At 31.9% G+C, this 18,838-nt stretch overlaps 1 protein-coding gene across 2 annotated transcripts; it reads right to left on the bottom strand.

Annotated features, from left to right (window-relative positions):
• Positions 1-6,498: 6,498 nt before the first annotated feature.
• On the bottom strand, positions 6,499-18,586 carry LOC108741577 (flocculation protein FLO11). Of its 2 annotated transcripts, none has more exons than XM_018476424.2 (2): positions 15,825-18,585; positions 6,499-6,696 (listed from the first exon to the last, which is right to left on the bottom strand). In XM_018476424.2, exons 1-2 carry the CDS (start codon positions 17,574-17,576, stop codon positions 6,517-6,519), a joined length of 1,932 nt encoding a protein of 643 aa, XP_018331926.1. In that variant the 5' UTR covers positions 17,577-18,585; the 3' UTR covers positions 6,499-6,516. The 2 variants fall into 2 exon arrangements, with proteins under 2 accessions (XP_018331926.1, XP_025835390.1); XM_025979605.1 differs by lacking the exon at positions 6,499-6,696 and adding an exon at positions 13,649-13,846 and having other exon boundaries at positions 15,825-18,586.
• Between the last annotated feature and the right edge of the window lie 252 nt (positions 18,587-18,838).

Raw genomic sequence — 18,838 nt, 5'->3', positions numbered from 1 at the left:
AGATAACATAAGTCAAAATTTTAGATAAATGACAAAACAAAACACTCGCCGAAGACTTAAACCGACATAAACCTTATAAATAAAGATTGAGTTAGTAAAATTTTTAAGATTTATGTTTACATGTAAACTACGCGTTTTATGCTATTAGAATTAAACATGTGACGTCATAAAGTAACTGCTGTCCCTCCCTCACCAGGAGTCGAACCCAGGTCCCTGGTTTTACGCAGTATTACTACTGACCCTAGTGCGTAAAACCAGGGGCCCGGATTCGGTTTCCTGCAATTTGTTGCAATGGAGTGACAGCAGGAACAATTTTTCCTCAATAATTTGAGGTTATCTGTAGTGGGTAAAATTAATCAAAAAGAATTAAAACACTATTAACGGTAAATTATACACGAAGCGACTGAATTATGGGTAGGACAAAAAATTATAGAATGTGGATCTGATGTCTTTCAAATGTAAAATTTTGAAATTTAGAAGTTATACAGTAGTGGATCCAACGTCTTTTTTTAGGGTCCGACCGGGTAATAAAATATGGCACCGGGTTATCGGCAGTACTGGGTAATTCTTCTAGAGACAAACAAGAAAAAACAAACACCAGTAATAATAATAACAATTGGTAATTAAGATTGTATTAGGACAAGTCGTTTGTCCTACTTTGCATTACTAATTTTTGATTACTATACTAAATTAATTGTTATTTCGATATCATTCTTGTGTTTAGTTTTTCTCATAAACAAGAGTAGGCACATCAATATGACCTAACTATTACAATTTCTGTAGCTCGTTGAAAATCTGCCAACCAAGAAATTACAATTTTAATTGGTTTAGTGTTTAAATGATTCTTTTCGTCTTACAACCAGGGACGTAACCAGCTCTTTTTTCGTGTGGTCAATGCGGGCCACACCATTCTAAATTTCAATTTCCACACATACAACACAAGACGTCTTAAACTCCATGATAATATTACTATTATATATTGTGTAAAGAATGTTGCAGACCGTATTTAGTATCCCCCTTGATGCGAATGCCATTTTTCACCGCCCCTTGGCTAGGAACTGAAATTTTCTTAGATAAATAATTTACTAATCATATTTATCGATAAAAAAATCACAAAAGCTTTTGCATCATTAAATTTTACATTATATTTGTAGGCTTAAGTTAATAACCACGGCGACCCCTTCGTAGCTACGTCATCCCTGTCTGGAATATTAAAGAGAGTAAATGTTCGTAATAGTAGAAACTTTCAATTTATAATTTTGAGTCCCTAATGAAATACTTAATTAGTCTTGTTGACATCATTACAAAACAATAAATGCAATATTTCTGTTTTTTTATAAACGGATTGTTAAGACTGCCGATTGATGATTGATGATGACGATTTATATTGTTGTTCATTTATTTTTAATAGTTCTCGAAATTTTTATGATTCAACATTTATTTCTTTTGTTAATGTGTATATAGATCTACATTATGAATTGAAAACCAACGCAGTATTAGTACAAATACGCATTTTTTAGTTTTGATCACTTGCCCACATATGACACGCATTTACTCGCAGCAGTTAATAACAAGTGATAATTGTTTTATTACAAACAAATTCAGCAAATATTCAAACAACATTAAATTTTGATTTATTGTCCGCTGACGACTCGTTTAAAAATAAGGAACGAACATCCCACACAATACTAATAAAAACTAATAGCTCGCTTCGTAGTTGTCATAGAAGATGAAAAATTGAAATACTAAATTATTAAGGGATATTTTGAGATCCTTTTATTTAAAAATAAAATTTATAATTTGAGTACCTACAAAGGATTTTAAAATGCACAAGAATTCCATTAACAAACAATATAAGTACATGTTTAATTATTTGTTCGCACTTTTCAGGGAAGAATTACATTTACAATAATTTAATAATTTATCGTGAAAGTCCCAACAGCAGGTTGATTCTCTGGAAAGGTAAAAGTTCTGGGAACAATTCCGTGAATAGGAACGCAATTTTTTTTTTGTATTTTCGTCACAATTTTGTCTTAATTATTAGCAGTATTGCGGCTAGAAATAAAAATTCTTGCATTAGCAGTAAAGGAGATTAGTACGAATTAGAGGTTTTAACGGTGAACTGTTTAGGCAACCCATTATGAGGATTCAGCTACATTCATGAAAAACACGCATTTTTTACGCTTTGGCAAATAGATACTTTCCGGCAACTTTTTTTCTTAAAAAGCGCTCCTGACATTGACGAGGGATGTAAGATATGTAATACTTTTCGACATTATTTTTATTAAAATGTATAAAATAATTCAGACACAAGAAAGCGCTCGTGAAAATATTGTGGGATGAAAGATATTTACTAAGCTTTAAAAGGTTGTTAGTATGTAGAAAAGTACATAGAATCTTATGGTGTTAACGCTTTTTAAGTGCGTTGAAAAATATATACTTTTCGACATTATTTTTGTTAAAATGTATACAATAATTCAGACATAAAAAAGCGCTCGTGAAATTGTTGAGGGATGAAAGGTGTTTACTAAGTTTTAAGAGGTTGTTATTATGTATAAAAGAACGTAGAATCTCATGGTGCCAACAGTTTTTGAGTGCGTCGACAAATAAATACTTTTCGGCAATTTTTGGTTAAAATATATCAAACACAATGAAGCGCTCATGAAATTGTTGGGGGATGAACGATATTTACTAAGCTTTAAAAGGTTGTTATTATGTAGAAAAGTACGTAGAATCTCATGGTGCCAACAGTTTTTGAGTGCGTTGACAAATAAATACTTTTTGGCAATTTTTGGTTAAAAAGTAGAAAATAATTCAAACACAAAAAAACGCTCATGAAATTGTTGAGGGATGAAAGATATTTACTAAGCGTTAAGAGGTTGTTATTATGTAGAAAAGTACGTAGAGTCTCATGGTGCCAACAGTTTTTGAGTGCGTTGACAAATAAATACTTTTTGGCAATTTTTGGTTAAAAAGTAGAAAATAATTCAAACACAAAAAAACGCTCATGAAATTGTTGAGGGATGAAAGATATTTACTAAGCGTTAAGAGGTTGTTATTATGTAGAAAAGTACGTAGAGTCTCATGGTGCCAACAGTTTTTGAGTGCGTTGACAAATAAATACTTTTTGGCAATTTTTGGTTAAAAAGTAGAAAATAATTCAAACACAAAAAAACGCTCATGAAATTGTTGAGGGATGAAAGATATTTACTAAGCGTTAAGAGGTTGTTATTATGTAGAAAAGTACGTAGAGTCTCATGGTGCCAACAGTTTTTGAGTGCGTTGACAAATAAATACTTTTTGGCAATTTTTGGTTAAAAAGTAGAAAATAATTCAAACACAAAAAAACGCTCATGAAATTGTTGAGGGATGAAAGATATTTACTAAGCGTTAAGAGGTTGTTATTATGTAGAAAAGTACGTAGAGTCTCATGGTGCCAACAGTTTTTGAGTGCGTTGACAAATAAATACTTTTTGGCAATTTTTGGTTAAAAAGTAGAAAATAATTCAAACACAAAAAAACGCTCATGAAATTGTTGAGGGATGAAAGATATTTACTAAGCGTTAAGAGGTTGTTATTATGTAGAAAAGTACGTAGAGTCTCATGGTGCCAACAGTTTTTGAGTGCGTTGACAAATAAATACTTTTTGGCAATTTTTGGTTAAAAAGTAGAAAATAATTCAAACACAAAAAAACGCTCATGAAATTGTTGAGGGATGAAAGATATTTACTAAGCGTTAAGAGGTTGTTATTATGTAGAAAAGTACGTAGAGTCTCATGGTGCCAACAGTTTTTGAGTGCGTTGACAAATAAATACTTTTTGGCAATTTTTGGTTAAAAAGTAGAAAATAATTCAAACACAAAAAAACGCTCATGAAATTGTTGAGGGATGAAAGATATTTACTAAGCGTTAAGAGGTTGTTATTATGTAGAAAAGTACGTAGAGTCTCATGGTGCCAACAGTTTTTGAGTGCGTTGACAAATAAATACTTTTTGGCAATTTTTGGTTAAAAAGTAGAAAATAATTCAAACACAAAAAAACGCTCATGAAATTGTTGAGGGATGAAAGATATTTACTAAGCGTTAAGAGGTTGTTATTATGTAGAAAAGTACGTAGAGTCTCATGGTGCCAACAGTTTTTGAGTGCGTTGACAAATAAATACTTTTTGGCAATTTTTGGTTAAAAAGTAGAAAATAATTCAAACACAAAAAAACGCTCATGAAATTGTTGAGGGATGAAAGATATTTACTAAGCGTTAAGAGGTTGTTATTATGTAGAAAAGTACGTAGAGTCTCATGGTGCCAACAGTTTTTGAGTGCGTTGACAAATAAATACTTTTTGGCAATTTTTGGTTAAAAAGTAGAAAATAATTCAAACACAAAAAAACGCTCATGAAATTGTTGAGGGATGAAAGATATTTACTAAGCGTTAAGAGGTTGTTATTATGTAGAAAAGTACGTAGAGTCTCATGGTGCCAACAGTTTTTGAGTGCGTTGACAAATAAATACTTTTTGGCAATTTTTGGTTAAAAAGTAGAAAATAATTCAAACACAAAAAAACGCTCATGAAATTGTTGAGGGATGAAAGATATTTACTAAGCGTTAAGAGGTTGTTATTATGTAGAAAAGTACGTAGAGTCTCATGGTGCCAACAGTTTTTGAGTGCGTTGACAAATAAATACTTTTTGGCAATTTTTGGTTAAAAAGTAGAAAATAATTCAAACACAAAAAAACGCTCATGAAATTGTTGAGGGATGAAAGATATTTACTAAGCGTTAAGAGGTTGTTATTATGTAGAAAAGTACGTAGAGTCTCATGGTGCCAACAGTTTTTGAGTGCGTTGACAAATAAATACTTTTTGGCAATTTTTGGTTAAAAAGTAGAAAATAATTCAAACACAAAAAAACGCTCATGAAATTGTTGAGGGATGAAAGATATTTACTAAGCGTTAAGAGGTTGTTATTATGTAGAAAAGTACGTAGAGTCTCATGGTGCCAACAGTTTTTGAGTGCGTTGACAAATAAATACTTTTTGGCAATTTTTGGTTAAAAAGTAGAAAATAATTCAAACACAAAAAAACGCTCATGAAATTGTTGAGGGATGAAAGATATTTACTAAGCGTTAAGAGGTTGTTATTATGTAGAAAAGTACGTAGAGTCTCATGGTGCCAACAGTTTTTGAGTGCGTTGACAAATAAATACTTTTTGGCAATTTTTGGTTAAAAAGTAGAAAATAATTCAAACACAAAAAAACGCTCATGAAATTGTTGAGGGATGAAAGATATTTACTAAGCGTTAAGAGGTTGTTATTATGTAGAAAAGTACGTAGAGTCTCATGGTGCCAACAGTTTTTGAGTGCGTTGACAAATAAATACTTTTTGGCAATTTTTGGTTAAAAAGTAGAAAATAATTCAAACACAAAAAAACGCTCATGAAATTGTTGAGGGATGAAAGATATTTACTAAGCGTTAAGAGGTTGTTATTATGTAGAAAAGTACGTAGAGTCTCATGGTGCCAACAGTTTTTGAGTGCGTTGACAAATAAATACTTTTTGGCAATTTTTGGTTAAAAAGTAGAAAATAATTCAAACACAAAAAAACGCTCATGAAATTGTTGAGGGATGAAAGATATTTACTAAGCGTTAAGAGGTTGTTATTATGTAGAAAAGTACGTAGAGTCTCATGGTGCCAACAGTTTTTGAGTGCGTTGACAAATAAATACTTTTTGGCAATTTTTGGTTAAAAAGTAGAAAATAATTCAAACACAAAAAAACGCTCATGAAATTGTTGAGGGATGAAAGATATTTACTAAGCGTTAAGAGGTTGTTATTATGTAGAAAAGTACGTAGAGTCTCATGGTGCCAACAGTTTTTGAGTGCGTTGACAAATAAATACTTTTTGGCAATTTTTGGTTAAAAAGTAGAAAATAATTCAAACACAAAAAAACGCTCATGAAATTGTTGAGGGATGAAAGATATTTACTAAGCGTTAAGAGGTTGTTATTATGTAGAAAAGTACGTAGAGTCTCATGGTGCCAACAGTTTTTGAGTGCGTTGACAAATAAATACTTTTTGGCAATTTTTGGTTAAAAAGTAGAAAATAATTCAAACACAAAAAAACGCTCATGAAATTGTTGAGGGATGAAAGATATTTACTAAGCGTTAAGAGGTTGTTATTATGTAGAAAAGTACGTAGAGTCTCATGGTGCCAACAGTTTTTGAGTGCGTTGACAAATAAATACTTTTTGGCAATTTTTGGTTAAAAAGTAGAAAATAATTCAAACACNAAAGTTAAATCGTAGGAATTTAGACATTTATTATGCATTAATTATAAAAATCATCTTCTCCAAATAAAATTTGAAATTTACATTAATTTATACTTGAATCAGTAAAAAACACCGAGTTGTACTTTACAATAAGCGTCGGTGTAAAGCTTCAGTGGCATAAAGCCCCTCTGCTGCACGGGCGACCCGAATTAGATTAAATTGGTTAAATATTCTGTGTCATACTTTAACAAAATTTAACATACCGAGTCATCAAAAGCAGGGTTTCCATAAGATCGCTTACTGGCTCGAGCAATACCTTTTCTTCTGCTAACGCTATTGTACACAGAGACGTTGTCCACACTGTACGCATCTAAACTGACAGGAGTACACCTCTGTCCATAATTAAAACGTTTGTGTCTTCTTTTAATAATTATCTGAAATGAAATTGTTATTTCAGTTGCTTCAAAGTAAATCAGAACGTTACATCACTACTTTCTAAAATTCAATTAAAATTTGATCGTTTAATTTACCATTACTATTTACTAAAACTAAAAATGCATAACTTCTAATTAGAGATAGAACGGGTAGGACTTGACCAGACCAGAGATATAGATAATAAAATAGGATTTCGAAAAAACACCACTAAATCAATTTAACATCAACGTTTAAATTTTAATGAGGGGTCATACAACTTCTAAATTTAAAAATGTAAGTCTAAGTCTAAGTCTTCATTAAAATTAATGTCCACTAGGAAAGGAGCTAATTAGACACAGTAAATTAATAAATTACACGTATTTCTAGTTTAACTTACGTAAAAAGTACGGATTTTAACTGATTGAGAGTGGTTTTATTTTATGATTACAAAAAGACCTGTTTCTAAGGTGAAAGTGTTAATATAGTTTCTTTAACGAGTTTTGTGCAACTTCAGTTTCAATTTCTACAAAAATAAAAAAACTAAACCGCTCTAATCGCAACGTGTAGCAAAAACTGATGTTAACTATCAAATAACCAAAAGTAAAACGCTTCAACCGATTAATAAACGAATGTAGAAATACCTTTTGTCATCATTGTCGTAATTACTTTCGCAATTTTATAATTTTATATAAATCAATTGTAAATCTTGCCAACTAATGATGACAATGACTAGTTCCTATTAGTTTTAAACAGTTCATCCTTGATAGCCAGGAAGAAGACAAACCGGAAAAAATCGTCAATAACGCGTGAAAATTAACAAAGGAAATGGTACAGGAATCGAAGCGTAAAAGAGGAGTCAGACATTCGATGAAAGTTTCCAAATGAAGCAAAAACAAGAACCAGGAAGATAGGCAAACAATTATGAGGAACCAGAAAAAGTTGTGAAATTCCTCGTTAACGTAAAATACGTTCCNATTTTGAGTCCCTAATGAAATACCTAATTAGTTTTGTTGACATCATTACAAAACAATAAATGCAATATTTCTGTTTTTTTATAAACGGATTGTTAAGACTGCCGATTGATGATTGATGATGACGATTTATATTGTTGTTCATTTATTTTTAATAGTTCTCGAAATTTTTATGATTCAACATTTATTTCTTTCGTTAATGTATTTATAAATCTACATTAGGAATTGAAAACCAACGCAGTATTGGTACAAATACGCATTTTTTAGTTTTGATCACTTGACCACATATGACACGCATTTACTGGCAGCAGTTAATAACAAGTGATAATTGTTTTATTACAAACAAATTCAGCAAATATTCAAACAACATTAAATTTTGATTTATTGTCCGCTGACGACTCGTTTAAAAATAAGGAACGAACATCCCACACAATACTAATAAAAACTAATAGCTCGCTTCGTAGTTGTCATAGAAGATGAAAAATTGAAATGCTAAATTATTAAGTGATATTTTGAGATCCTTTTGTGTATAAATAAAATTTATAATTTGAGTATCTACAAAGGATTTTGGAATGCACAAGAATTTCATTAACAAAGAATATGTATATAAGTACATGTTTAATTATTTGTTCGCACTTTTCAGGGAAGAATTACATTTACAATAATTTAATAATTTATCGTGAAAGTCCCAACAGCAGGTTGATTCTCTGGAAAGGTAAAAGTTCTGGGAACAATTCCGTGAATAGGAACGCAATTTTTTTTTTGTATTTTCGTCACAATTTTGTCTTAATTATTAGCAGTATTGCGGCTAGAAATAAAAATTCTTGCATTAGCAGTAAAGGAGATTAGTACGAATTAGAGGTTTTAACGGTGAACTGTTTAGGCAACCCATTATGAGGATTCAGCTACATTCATGAAAAACACGCATTTTTTACGCTTTGGCAAATAGATACTTTCCGGCAACTTTTTTTCTTAAAAGGCGCTCGTGACATTGACGAGGGATGTAAGATATGTAATACTTTTCGACATTATTTTTATTAAAATGTATAAAATAATTCAGACACAAGAAAGCGCTCGTGAAAATATTGTGGGATGAAAGATATTTACTAAGCTTTAAAAGGTTGTTAGTATGTAGAAAATTACATAAAATATTATAGTGTTAACGCTTTTTAAGTGCGTTGAAAAATTTATACTTTTCGACATTATTTTTGTTAAAATGTATAAAATAATTCAGACATAAAAAAGCACTCGTGAAATTGTTGAGGGATGAAAGATATTTACTAAGCTTTGAGAGGTTGTTATTAAGTAGAAAAGAAAGTAGAATCTCATGGTGCCAACAGTTTTTGAGTGCGTTGACAAATAAATACTTTTCGACATTATTTTTGTTAAAATGTATACAATAATTCAGACATAAAAAAGCGCTCGTGAAATTGTTGAGGGATGAAAGGTGTTTACTAAGTTTTAAGAGGTTGTTATTATGTATAAAAGAACGTAGAATCTCATGGTGCCAACAGTTTTTGAGTGCGTCGACAAATAAATACTTTTCGGCAATTTTTGGTTAAAATATATCAAACACAATGAAGCGCTCATGAAATTGTTGGGGGATGAACGATATTTACTAAGCTTTAAAAGGTTGTTATTATGTAGAAAAGTACGTAGAATCTCATGGTGCCAACAGTTTTTGAGTGCGTTGACAAATAAATACTTTTTGGCAATTTTTGGTTAAAAAGTAGAAAATAATTCAAACACAAAAAAACGCTCATGAAATTGTTGAGGGATGAAAGATATTTACTAAGCGTTAAGAGGTTGTTATTATGTAGAAAAGTACGTAGAGTCTCATGGTGTCAACAGTTTTTGAGTGCGTTGACAAATAAATACTTTTTGGCAATTTTTGGTTAAAAAGTAGAAAATAATTCAAACACAAAAAAACGCTCATGAAATTGTTGAGGGATGAAAGATATTTACTAAGCGTTAAGAGGTTGTTATTATGTAGAAAAGTACGTAGAGTCTCATGGTGTCAACAGTTTTTGAGTGCGTTGACAAATAAATACTTTTTGGCAATTTTTGGTTAAAAAGTAGAAAATAATTCAAACACAAAAAAACGCTCATGAAATTGTTGAGGGATGAAAGATATTTACTAAGCGTTAAGAGGTTGTTATTATGTAGAAAAGTACGTAGAGTCTCATGGTGTCAACAGTTTTTGAGTGCGTTGACAAATAAATACTTTTTGGCAATTTTTGGTTAAAAAGTAGAAAATAATTCAAACACAAAAAAACGCTCATGAAATTGTTGAGGGATGAAAGATATTTACTAAGCGTTAAGAGGTTGTTATTATGTAGAAAAGTACGTAGAGTCTCATGGTGTCAACAGTTTTTGAGTGCGTTGACAAATAAATACTTTTTGGCAATTTTTGGTTAAAAAGTAGAAAATAATTCAAACACAAAAAAACGCTCATGAAATTGTTGAGGGATGAAAGATATTTACTAAGCGTTAAGAGGTTGTTATTATGTAGAAAAGTACGTAGAGTCTCATGGTGTCAACAGTTTTTGAGTGCGTTGACAAATAAATACTTTTTGGCAATTTTTGGTTAAAAAGTAGAAAATAATTCAAACACAAAAAAACGCTCATGAAATTGTTGAGGGATGAAAGATATTTACTAAGCGTTAAGAGGTTGTTATTATGTAGAAAAGTACGTAGAGTCTCATGGTGTCAACAGTTTTTGAGTGCGTTGACAAATAAATACTTTTTGGCAATTTTTGGTTAAAAAGTAGAAAATAATTCAAACACAAAAAAACGCTCATGAAATTGTTGAGGGATGAAAGATATTTACTAAGCGTTAAGAGGTTGTTATTATGTAGAAAAGTACGTAGAGTCTCATGGTGTCAACAGTTTTTGAGTGCGTTGACAAATAAATACTTTTTGGCAATTTTTGGTTAAAAAGTAGAAAATAATTCAAACACAAAAAAACGCTCATGAAATTGTTGAGGGATGAAAGATATTTACTAAGCGTTAAGAGGTTGTTATTATGTAGAAAAGTACGTAGAGTCTCATGGTGTCAACAGTTTTTGAGTGCGTTGACAAATAAATACTTTTTGGCAATTTTTGGTTAAAAAGTAGAAAATAATTCAAACACAAAAAAACGCTCATGAAATTGTTGAGGGATGAAAGATATTTACTAAGCGTTAAGAGGTTGTTATTATGTAGAAAAGTACGTAGAGTCTCATGGTGTCAACAGTTTTTGAGTGCGTTGACAAATAAATACTTTTTGGCAATTTTTGGTTAAAAAGTAGAAAATAATTCAAACACAAAAAAACGCTCATGAAATTGTTGAGGGATGAAAGATATTTACTAAGCGTTAAGAGGTTGTTATTATGTAGAAAAGTACGTAGAGTCTCATGGTGTCAACAGTTTTTGAGTGCGTTGACAAATAAATACTTTTTGGCAATTTTTGGTTAAAAAGTAGAAAATAATTCAAACACAAAAAAACGCTCATGAAATTGTTGAGGGATGAAAGATATTTACTAAGCGTTAAGAGGTTGTTATTATGTAGAAAAGTACGTAGAGTCTCATGGTGTCAACAGTTTTTGAGTGCGTTGACAAATAAATACTTTTTGGCAATTTTTGGTTAAAAAGTAGAAAATAATTCAAACACAAAAAAACGCTCATGAAATTGTTGAGGGATGAAAGATATTTACTAAGCGTTAAGAGGTTGTTATTATGTAGAAAAGTACGTAGAGTCTCATGGTGTCAACAGTTTTTGAGTGCGTTGACAAATAAATACTTTTTGGCAATTTTTGGTTAAAAAGTAGAAAATAATTCAAACACAAAAAAACGCTCATGAAATTGTTGAGGGATGAAAGATATTTACTAAGCGTTAAGAGGTTGTTATTATGTAGAAAAGTACGTAGAGTCTCATGGTGTCAACAGTTTTTGAGTGCGTTGACAAATAAATACTTTTTGGCAATTTTTGGTTAAAAAGTAGAAAATAATTCAAACACAAAAAAACGCTCATGAAATTGTTGAGGGATGAAAGATATTTACTAAGCGTTAAGAGGTTGTTATTATGTAGAAAAGTACGTAGAGTCTCATGGTGTCAACAGTTTTTGAGTGCGTTGACAAATAAATACTTTTTGGCAATTTTTGGTTAAAAAGTAGAAAATAATTCAAACACAAAAAAACGCTCATGAAATTGTTGAGGGATGAAAGATATTTACTAAGCGTTAAGAGGTTGTTATTATGTAGAAAAGTACGTAGAGTCTCATGGTGTCAACAGTTTTTGAGTGCGTTGACAAATAAATACTTTTTGGCAATTTTTGGTTAAAAAGTAGAAAATAATTCAAACACAAAAAAACGCTCATGAAATTGTTGAGGGATGAAAGATATTTACTAAGCGTTAAGAGGTTGTTATTATGTAGAAAAGTACGTAGAGTCTCATGGTGTCAACAGTTTTTGAGTGCGTTGACAAATAAATACTTTTTGGCAATTTTTGGTTAAAAAGTAGAAAATAATTCAAACACAAAAAAACGCTCATGAAATTGTTGAGGGATGAAAGATATTTACTAAGCGTTAAGAGGTTGTTATTATGTAGAAAAGTACGTAGAGTCTCATGGTGTCAACAGTTTTTGAGTGCGTTGACAAATAAATACTTTTTGGCAATTTTTGGTTAAAAAGTAGAAAATAATTCAAACACAAAAAAACGCTCATGAAATTGTTGAGGGATGAAAGATATTTACTAAGCGTTAAGAGGTTGTTATTATGTAGAAAAGTACGTAGAGTCTCATGGTGTCAACAGTTTTTGAGTGCGTTGACAAATAAATACTTTTTGGCAATTTTTGGTTAAAAAGTAGAAAATAATTCAAACACAAAAAAACGCTCATGAAATTGTTGAGGGATGAAAGATATTTACTAAGCGTTAAGAGGTTGTTATTATGTAGAAAAGTACGTAGAGTCTCATGGTGTCAACAGTTTTTGAGTGCGTTGACAAATAAATACTTTTTGGCAATTTTTGGTTAAAAAGTAGAAAATAATTCAAACACAAAAAAACGCTCATGAAATTGTTGAGGGATGAAAGATATTTACTAAGCGTTAAGAGGTTGTTATTATGTAGAAAAGTACGTAGAGTCTCATGGTGTCAACAGTTTTTGAGTGCGTTGACAAATAAATACTTTTTGGCAATTTTTGGTTAAAAAGTAGAAAATAATTCAAACACAAAAAAACGCTCATGAAATTGTTGAGGGATGAAAGATATTTACTAAGCGTTAAGAGGTTGTTATTATGTAGAAAAGTACGTAGAGTCTCATGGTGTCAACAGTTTTTGAGTGCGTTGACAAATAAATACTTTTTGGCAATTTTTGGTTAAAAAGTAGAAAATAATTCAAACACAAAAAAACGCTCATGAAATTGTTGAGGGATGAAAGATATTTACTAAGCGTTAAGAGGTTGTTATTATGTAGAAAAGTACGTAGAGTCTCATGGTGTCAACAGTTTTTGAGTGCGTTGACAAATAAATACTTTTTGGCAATTTTTGGTTAAAAAGTAGAAAATAATTCAAACACAAAAAAACGCTCATGAAATTGTTGAGGGATGAAAGATATTTACTAAGCGTTAAGAGGTTGTTATTATGTAGAAAAGTACGTAGAGTCTCATGGTGTCAACAGTTTTTGAGTGCGTTGACAAATAAATACTTTTTGGCAATTTTTGGTTAAAAAGTAGAAAATAATTCAAACACAAAAAAACGCTCATGAAATTGTTGAGGGATGAAAGATATTTACTAAGCGTTAAGAGGTTGTTATTATGTAGAAAAGTACGTAGAGTCTCATGGTGTCAACAGTTTTTGAGTGCGTTGACAAATAAATACTTTTTGGCAATTTTTGGTTAAAAAGTAGAAAATAATTCAAACACAAAAAAACGCTCATGAAATTGTTGAGGGATGAAAGATATTTACTAAGCGTTNCTGCTGCACGGGCGACCCGAATTAGATTAAATTGGTTAAATATTCCGTGTCATACTTTGACAAAATTTAACATACCGAGTCATCAAAAGCAGGGTTTCCATAAGATCGCTTACTGGCTCGAGCAATACCTTTTCTTCTGCTAACGCTATTGTACACAGAGACGTTGTCCACACTGTACGCATCTAAACTGACAGGAGTACACCTCTGTCCATAGTTAAAACGTTTGTGTCTTCTTTTAATAATTATCTGTAATGAAATTGTTATTTCAGTTGCTTCAAAGTAAATCAGAACGTTACATCACTACTTTCTAAAATTCAATTAAAATTTGATCGTTTAATTTACCATTACTATTTACTAAAACTAAAAATGCATAACTTCTAATTAGAGATAGAACGGGTAGGACTTGACCAGACCAGAGATATAGATAATAAAATAGGATTTCGAAAAAACACCACTAAATCAATTTAACATCAACGTTTAAATTCTAATGAGGGGTCATACAACTTCTAAATTTAAAAATGTAAGTCTAAGTCTAAGTCTTCATTAAAATTAATGTCCACTAGGAAAGGAGCTAATTAGACACAGTAAATTAATAAATTACACGTATTTCTAGTTTAACTTACGTAAAAAGTACGGAGTTTAACTGATTGAGAGTGGTTTTATTTTATGATTACAAAAAGACCTGTTTCTAAGGTGAAAGTGTTAATATAGTTTCTTTAACGAGTTTTGTGCAACTTCAGTTTCAATTTCTACAAAAATAAAAAAACTAAACCGCTCTAATCGCAACGTGTAGCAAAAACTGATGTTAACTATCAAATAACCAAAAGTAAAACGCTTCAACCGATTAATAAACGAATGTAGAAATACCTTTTGTCATCATTGTCGTAATTACTTTCGCAATTTTATAATTTTATATAAATCAATTGTAAATCTCGCCAACTAATGATGACAATGACTAGTTCCTATTAGTTTTAAACAGTTCATCCTTGATAGCCAGGAAGAAGACAAACCGGAAAAAATCGTCAATAACGCGTGAAAATTAACAAAGGAAATGGTACAGGAATCGAAGCGTAAAAGAGGAGTCAGACATTCGATGAAAGTTTCCAAATGAAGCAAAAACAAGAACCAGGAAGATAGGCAAACAATTATGAGGAACCAGAAAAAGTTGTGAAATTCCTCGTTAACGTAAAATACGTTCCCCAAAGAAGAAACAAAATTACAGTACAAGAAAAAGCATTTTAATACAAATTTGTTCTTCGAGACGTTTTTCGATTCCATAGGGCGTCAAGGTTGACTAATACTGTGGTTAATTCTTGACCGATATATTGATGATTAATAAATCGATTTCTATACGTAAATTGTAACATATGGAAGAATATTTTAAAAGTCTAAGAAGTTCATGTTTTTAATGAGAAACAGTAATACTGTATCAAAATTAATTAATGTGATTAAGAACAAAAGTTTTCAATATTGAACAATTTTGATTCTCTCGACTTTGAATTGAAAAACATCCCGTTGAAACACTATTCAGGGGCACCTTTTCGATCCATTTCTGTAATAATCTCAAATGGCCTATTCCTAGGACAAGTTTGCATTACAATGATTTTTCTTCTTTAATGTAAAAAACTCATTGTAGTACGTAGAAAGCACGTTGAGTAATTTTTATGGTACGGCATAAACCTTTAAGGTGCCTTCTCACATTTAGATAAAATCAACGAATAAAATAACGACACGTTTTCACGATTCTCCGTGAAACGTAGTGAAGAATTTAAATGTTACATTAAAATGCGAGATAGGTGCACAGACTAAATTTACATTAGGTACACTGTCCCTACAAAAATGTCATTGTTTTGACACTATCGTAGGTCGAATAAAAGAAAAAAGTAATACTTACCACAATAAAAAAAAAGAAAAAACGAAAGGTCAATTTGGAATGGGTAGACGCAGGATTCCCCACAAATATTTCCGAAAATTTAAGATATATTATTATATTGTAAATACAGTGATATACATTTTTAAAATGAAAAGAAAGCAAAAACCCCATGGACTTCTCTGGTCTTTAAATATTCATGGAATTCTAATTGAAGCTAGTTGTGTTTTTGTAGAAGTCATAATGGGATAAGTCTTAAAAGGATTCCTAGACAATTATTAATGTTCTTACTACACTAGTTCGAATTTTGAACAATACCTAAAAGTTTTTAACCAAAAAACAACAACAACTTACCAACAATCCTGCCAAAAGTAAGAGACAAACTGCACCAATGCAAGAGATGACAATTGCAGCAATAGTGGCGCCATTTCCGTCCATATTCGAGCCCATTTCATGGCTTCCTGCGATAGTTGTTGCTTCGAAAGGTTCTTCAATTTCAGTAAAAGCCCCTACGTTCCTAGCACCGTTCTCTATCAACTGTGGTGTTTGATAGCTATGGTCTGGTTGGAACGTTTCCGGGGTGTAGGTCGTCTGATGAGAACCAACAGAAGCCACATGTAATATTTCTATAGTAGTTGGCAGAGTTGATGTAGAATTATGCCTTACAGCACGCTCTTCTGTGTTATTTTCATATTTGGCCCATGTGTCGTTGCCAACATGATCTTTATCGATGCTGAACAAATCGTTTGATGAAGAAACGGTGGTTGGAGCGTCATAGATATCGTCATCATCGTCATCGATGACTTCCTTACTTTCAATCTCATCTTTGCTACCATCCACGTCTTCAAGGGTTTCCTTGCTTAATGTAACGTTTACTTTTTTGCCAGCCGATACAGAAAATGACGAAGAAACGGAAATTTGTGTGGTGTACGAAACCGTCGCTTCGTCTATTTCAGAAGAGCTACGAATGTCTACATTGGGTGTCGATGTAAGAATGGTTGTACTTCCATTGGTAATAATCGTGGTGTCTTCGCTGGTAGCAGTGGTGCTGGGTGTATCAGTATCTGCAGTTGTGTAGCTAAATATCCCATCATCAACGGTTGTGGTTAACGTCGATGATGACCATTGTTCTTCAGATTGTTCAAATGTACTCCTGTCCGAAACTGTAGTTATTTCTGTAGATGTAACTTCTGGTTCCAGTGTAGTTGTCGATATCATGGAGGTGGTTTCATAATTCCTATCGTTCGTATCGTTGACAGTAACAGGAGGTGATTCTGTTGATGTAGGGTGGTTTAATGGTAAAGTAGTAGTTGCATTTCCTGTGGTTATCGTTATCAAATTATGAGTTTTAATATCGACTCTGTTATTTTCTACAGTAGCATTAACAGGAGTTGCAGTAACGCCAATTTTTGTGGTAGTTGTTTTGCCAGAATCAAGATCGCTGTTTATATAATTATTAGTTACTGGTTCTGTAACCAAATCCTTCTTGTACTTTGAAATAAAGTGATTGGTTTCTGTTTCGTTCATATCACTATTCGTTTTGATGTTTTGCAGTGGTTTTGTTGTGGTCGATCCTAAATAAGAGATAACGTTTTCATTTTCATTTACTTTGTCTATTTTGTTGGATGAATTTCTTGTGGTACTTTCACTGCTTGCACTTCTGGTATTGTTTGAATTTCCTATGATTCTACCTCTCTTTTCGATAAGAATTGGTTTGTTGGTGTCAGTAAGAAGATACTGATCAATGCGTTCTTTGTTCGGTTCATCTTCACTCGTTGGGGAATACGTTGGGATAAACGGGTCCTTTTTAATATTTTTAAGTTTAGATTCTACTATGCTGTTGGTGAGGACTGTTGTGCGGGATTCGTTTTTGTTAAGCACTGCTTGCTTGGGTGGAAGATCATACGGTATTGTTGATTTAGTCGTAATGTTCTGTACAACTTCCGATTCAACCTCTTTGGAATTGTTTTCGTCGCCAGTATCTTGTTTCTCGTCCGATTCACCGGTTTTAATTGAGTTGCTGTTTTCGCTGTTGCTTGATGAATCTTTTTCTTCTTTGGAATCATGATCATCGTCGTCCAATATTTCGGTGTCATTGAACGTCATGTGATAGTTCACGCTTGTTCTCTCTATTGAAACCTTTCTGGAATATATTCCGTTCTCGTCTTCCGTGTCATTGTGATGTACGTTTTTAACTTTTGTGATTTCGATTTTCCGTTTCGTCGAGTTTGTGGGTCTGTCAAAGAAGTCGTCGAGGGAATGATCGGGGTTTCGGATGCTCGCACTCGCGGAATCGGAATCATTCAAATGATCTTTGGAGTCACTGGATGATCCAGACAATGTTGTTGTCACTGTGGCTTCGGTACTTTCGTAACTATCCGAGTCTTTGCTAGGATGTTCTGATTCGAATGACAGAAACCTTTGCGTTTCTTCAGAGAGTGGTAGTTTGTAGACATTATTTTTATTATGGAATTCTGACGAAATATATTTTTTGATGTCAATTGATCTGCTGCTGTCTATCCTATCAAATCCACTTTTGGATATAGGTTTTCCTGAACGGCTATCCACTAAGTTTTCTTCGTTTGATATATTTCTTCCTGAGTGATCAAGTACAGACTCTTTAGAGGTCGGTGATGGTGCTGATAGGTTTTCATCACTGGAACGACTTACTTTTGGATTATTTTCCAAATTTGTTTCATTTGTGAGAGAAGTTATATTTTCTACGACCCGATTTTTAGAATCTCCTTCAGTCTTTAATCTAAATTTGTTTAAGACATCTTGATTAGCAATTATGTTGGTAGCATTTTTACTAATGGTAACAGTAGCATTATGGATTTCAGAATCAGTACGAGATGCAGCTTCTGTTGCTGCTTCTACCTTTGAACTGTTTCTTCTTAAGGTGGTGTTATTTTCATTTTGCAACAAATTAAGTGTTGTTGAGTTCGTTGTTGATCCATTAAACGAGTTAGTATCATTTTTTGTTGTTAGGTTCTGGGCTGTTTCCGGTTGTACTGACGAAGCCAGATGGGAAACAGCTTCTATAGAGGCGCCATCTACGTTACTATTCCATGAGAATAAAAAAACGTAGCCTATAAAAAAAATTAATAAAATAAAGCAATCAACAAACTGATTTACGATTAGATTTTGATTGTAAAATACTTCTTTTTAAGAACACCATGTATATTCTAATTACAGTATTTCTAAATAATTAAATGAGGTATTATAAATAGATACTCAAAACAATTTTTAGAGAACATTTATACACATTTAGACCTATTATCAGCTTTAATATTGTGTATATAATTTATTTATTGTTGACGTCTTTGGATAATAGTTGATTTAAATAGTAAATATTAAACCTATTTATC

This window comes from Agrilus planipennis, unplaced genomic scaffold (genome assembly GCF_000699045.2).
Source record: "Agrilus planipennis isolate EAB-ADULT unplaced genomic scaffold, Apla_2.0 scaffold326, whole genome shotgun sequence".
NCBI lineage: Eukaryota > Metazoa > Arthropoda > Insecta > Coleoptera > Buprestidae > Agrilus > Agrilus planipennis.
This window is presented reverse-complemented; position numbering and strand designations above follow the sequence as displayed.

Excerpts from the sequence above, each read along its gene's own strand:
- LOC108741577 (XM_025979605.1), bottom strand. The coding sequence starts at position 17,576 with ATGACGTTCAATGACACCGAAATATTGGACGACGATGATCATGATTCC. Across the intron at positions 13,847-15,824 it reads TACTTTTGGCAGGATTGTTG|ATAATTATTAAAAGAAGACA; the intron begins GTAAGTTGTTGT and ends ATTTCATTACAG.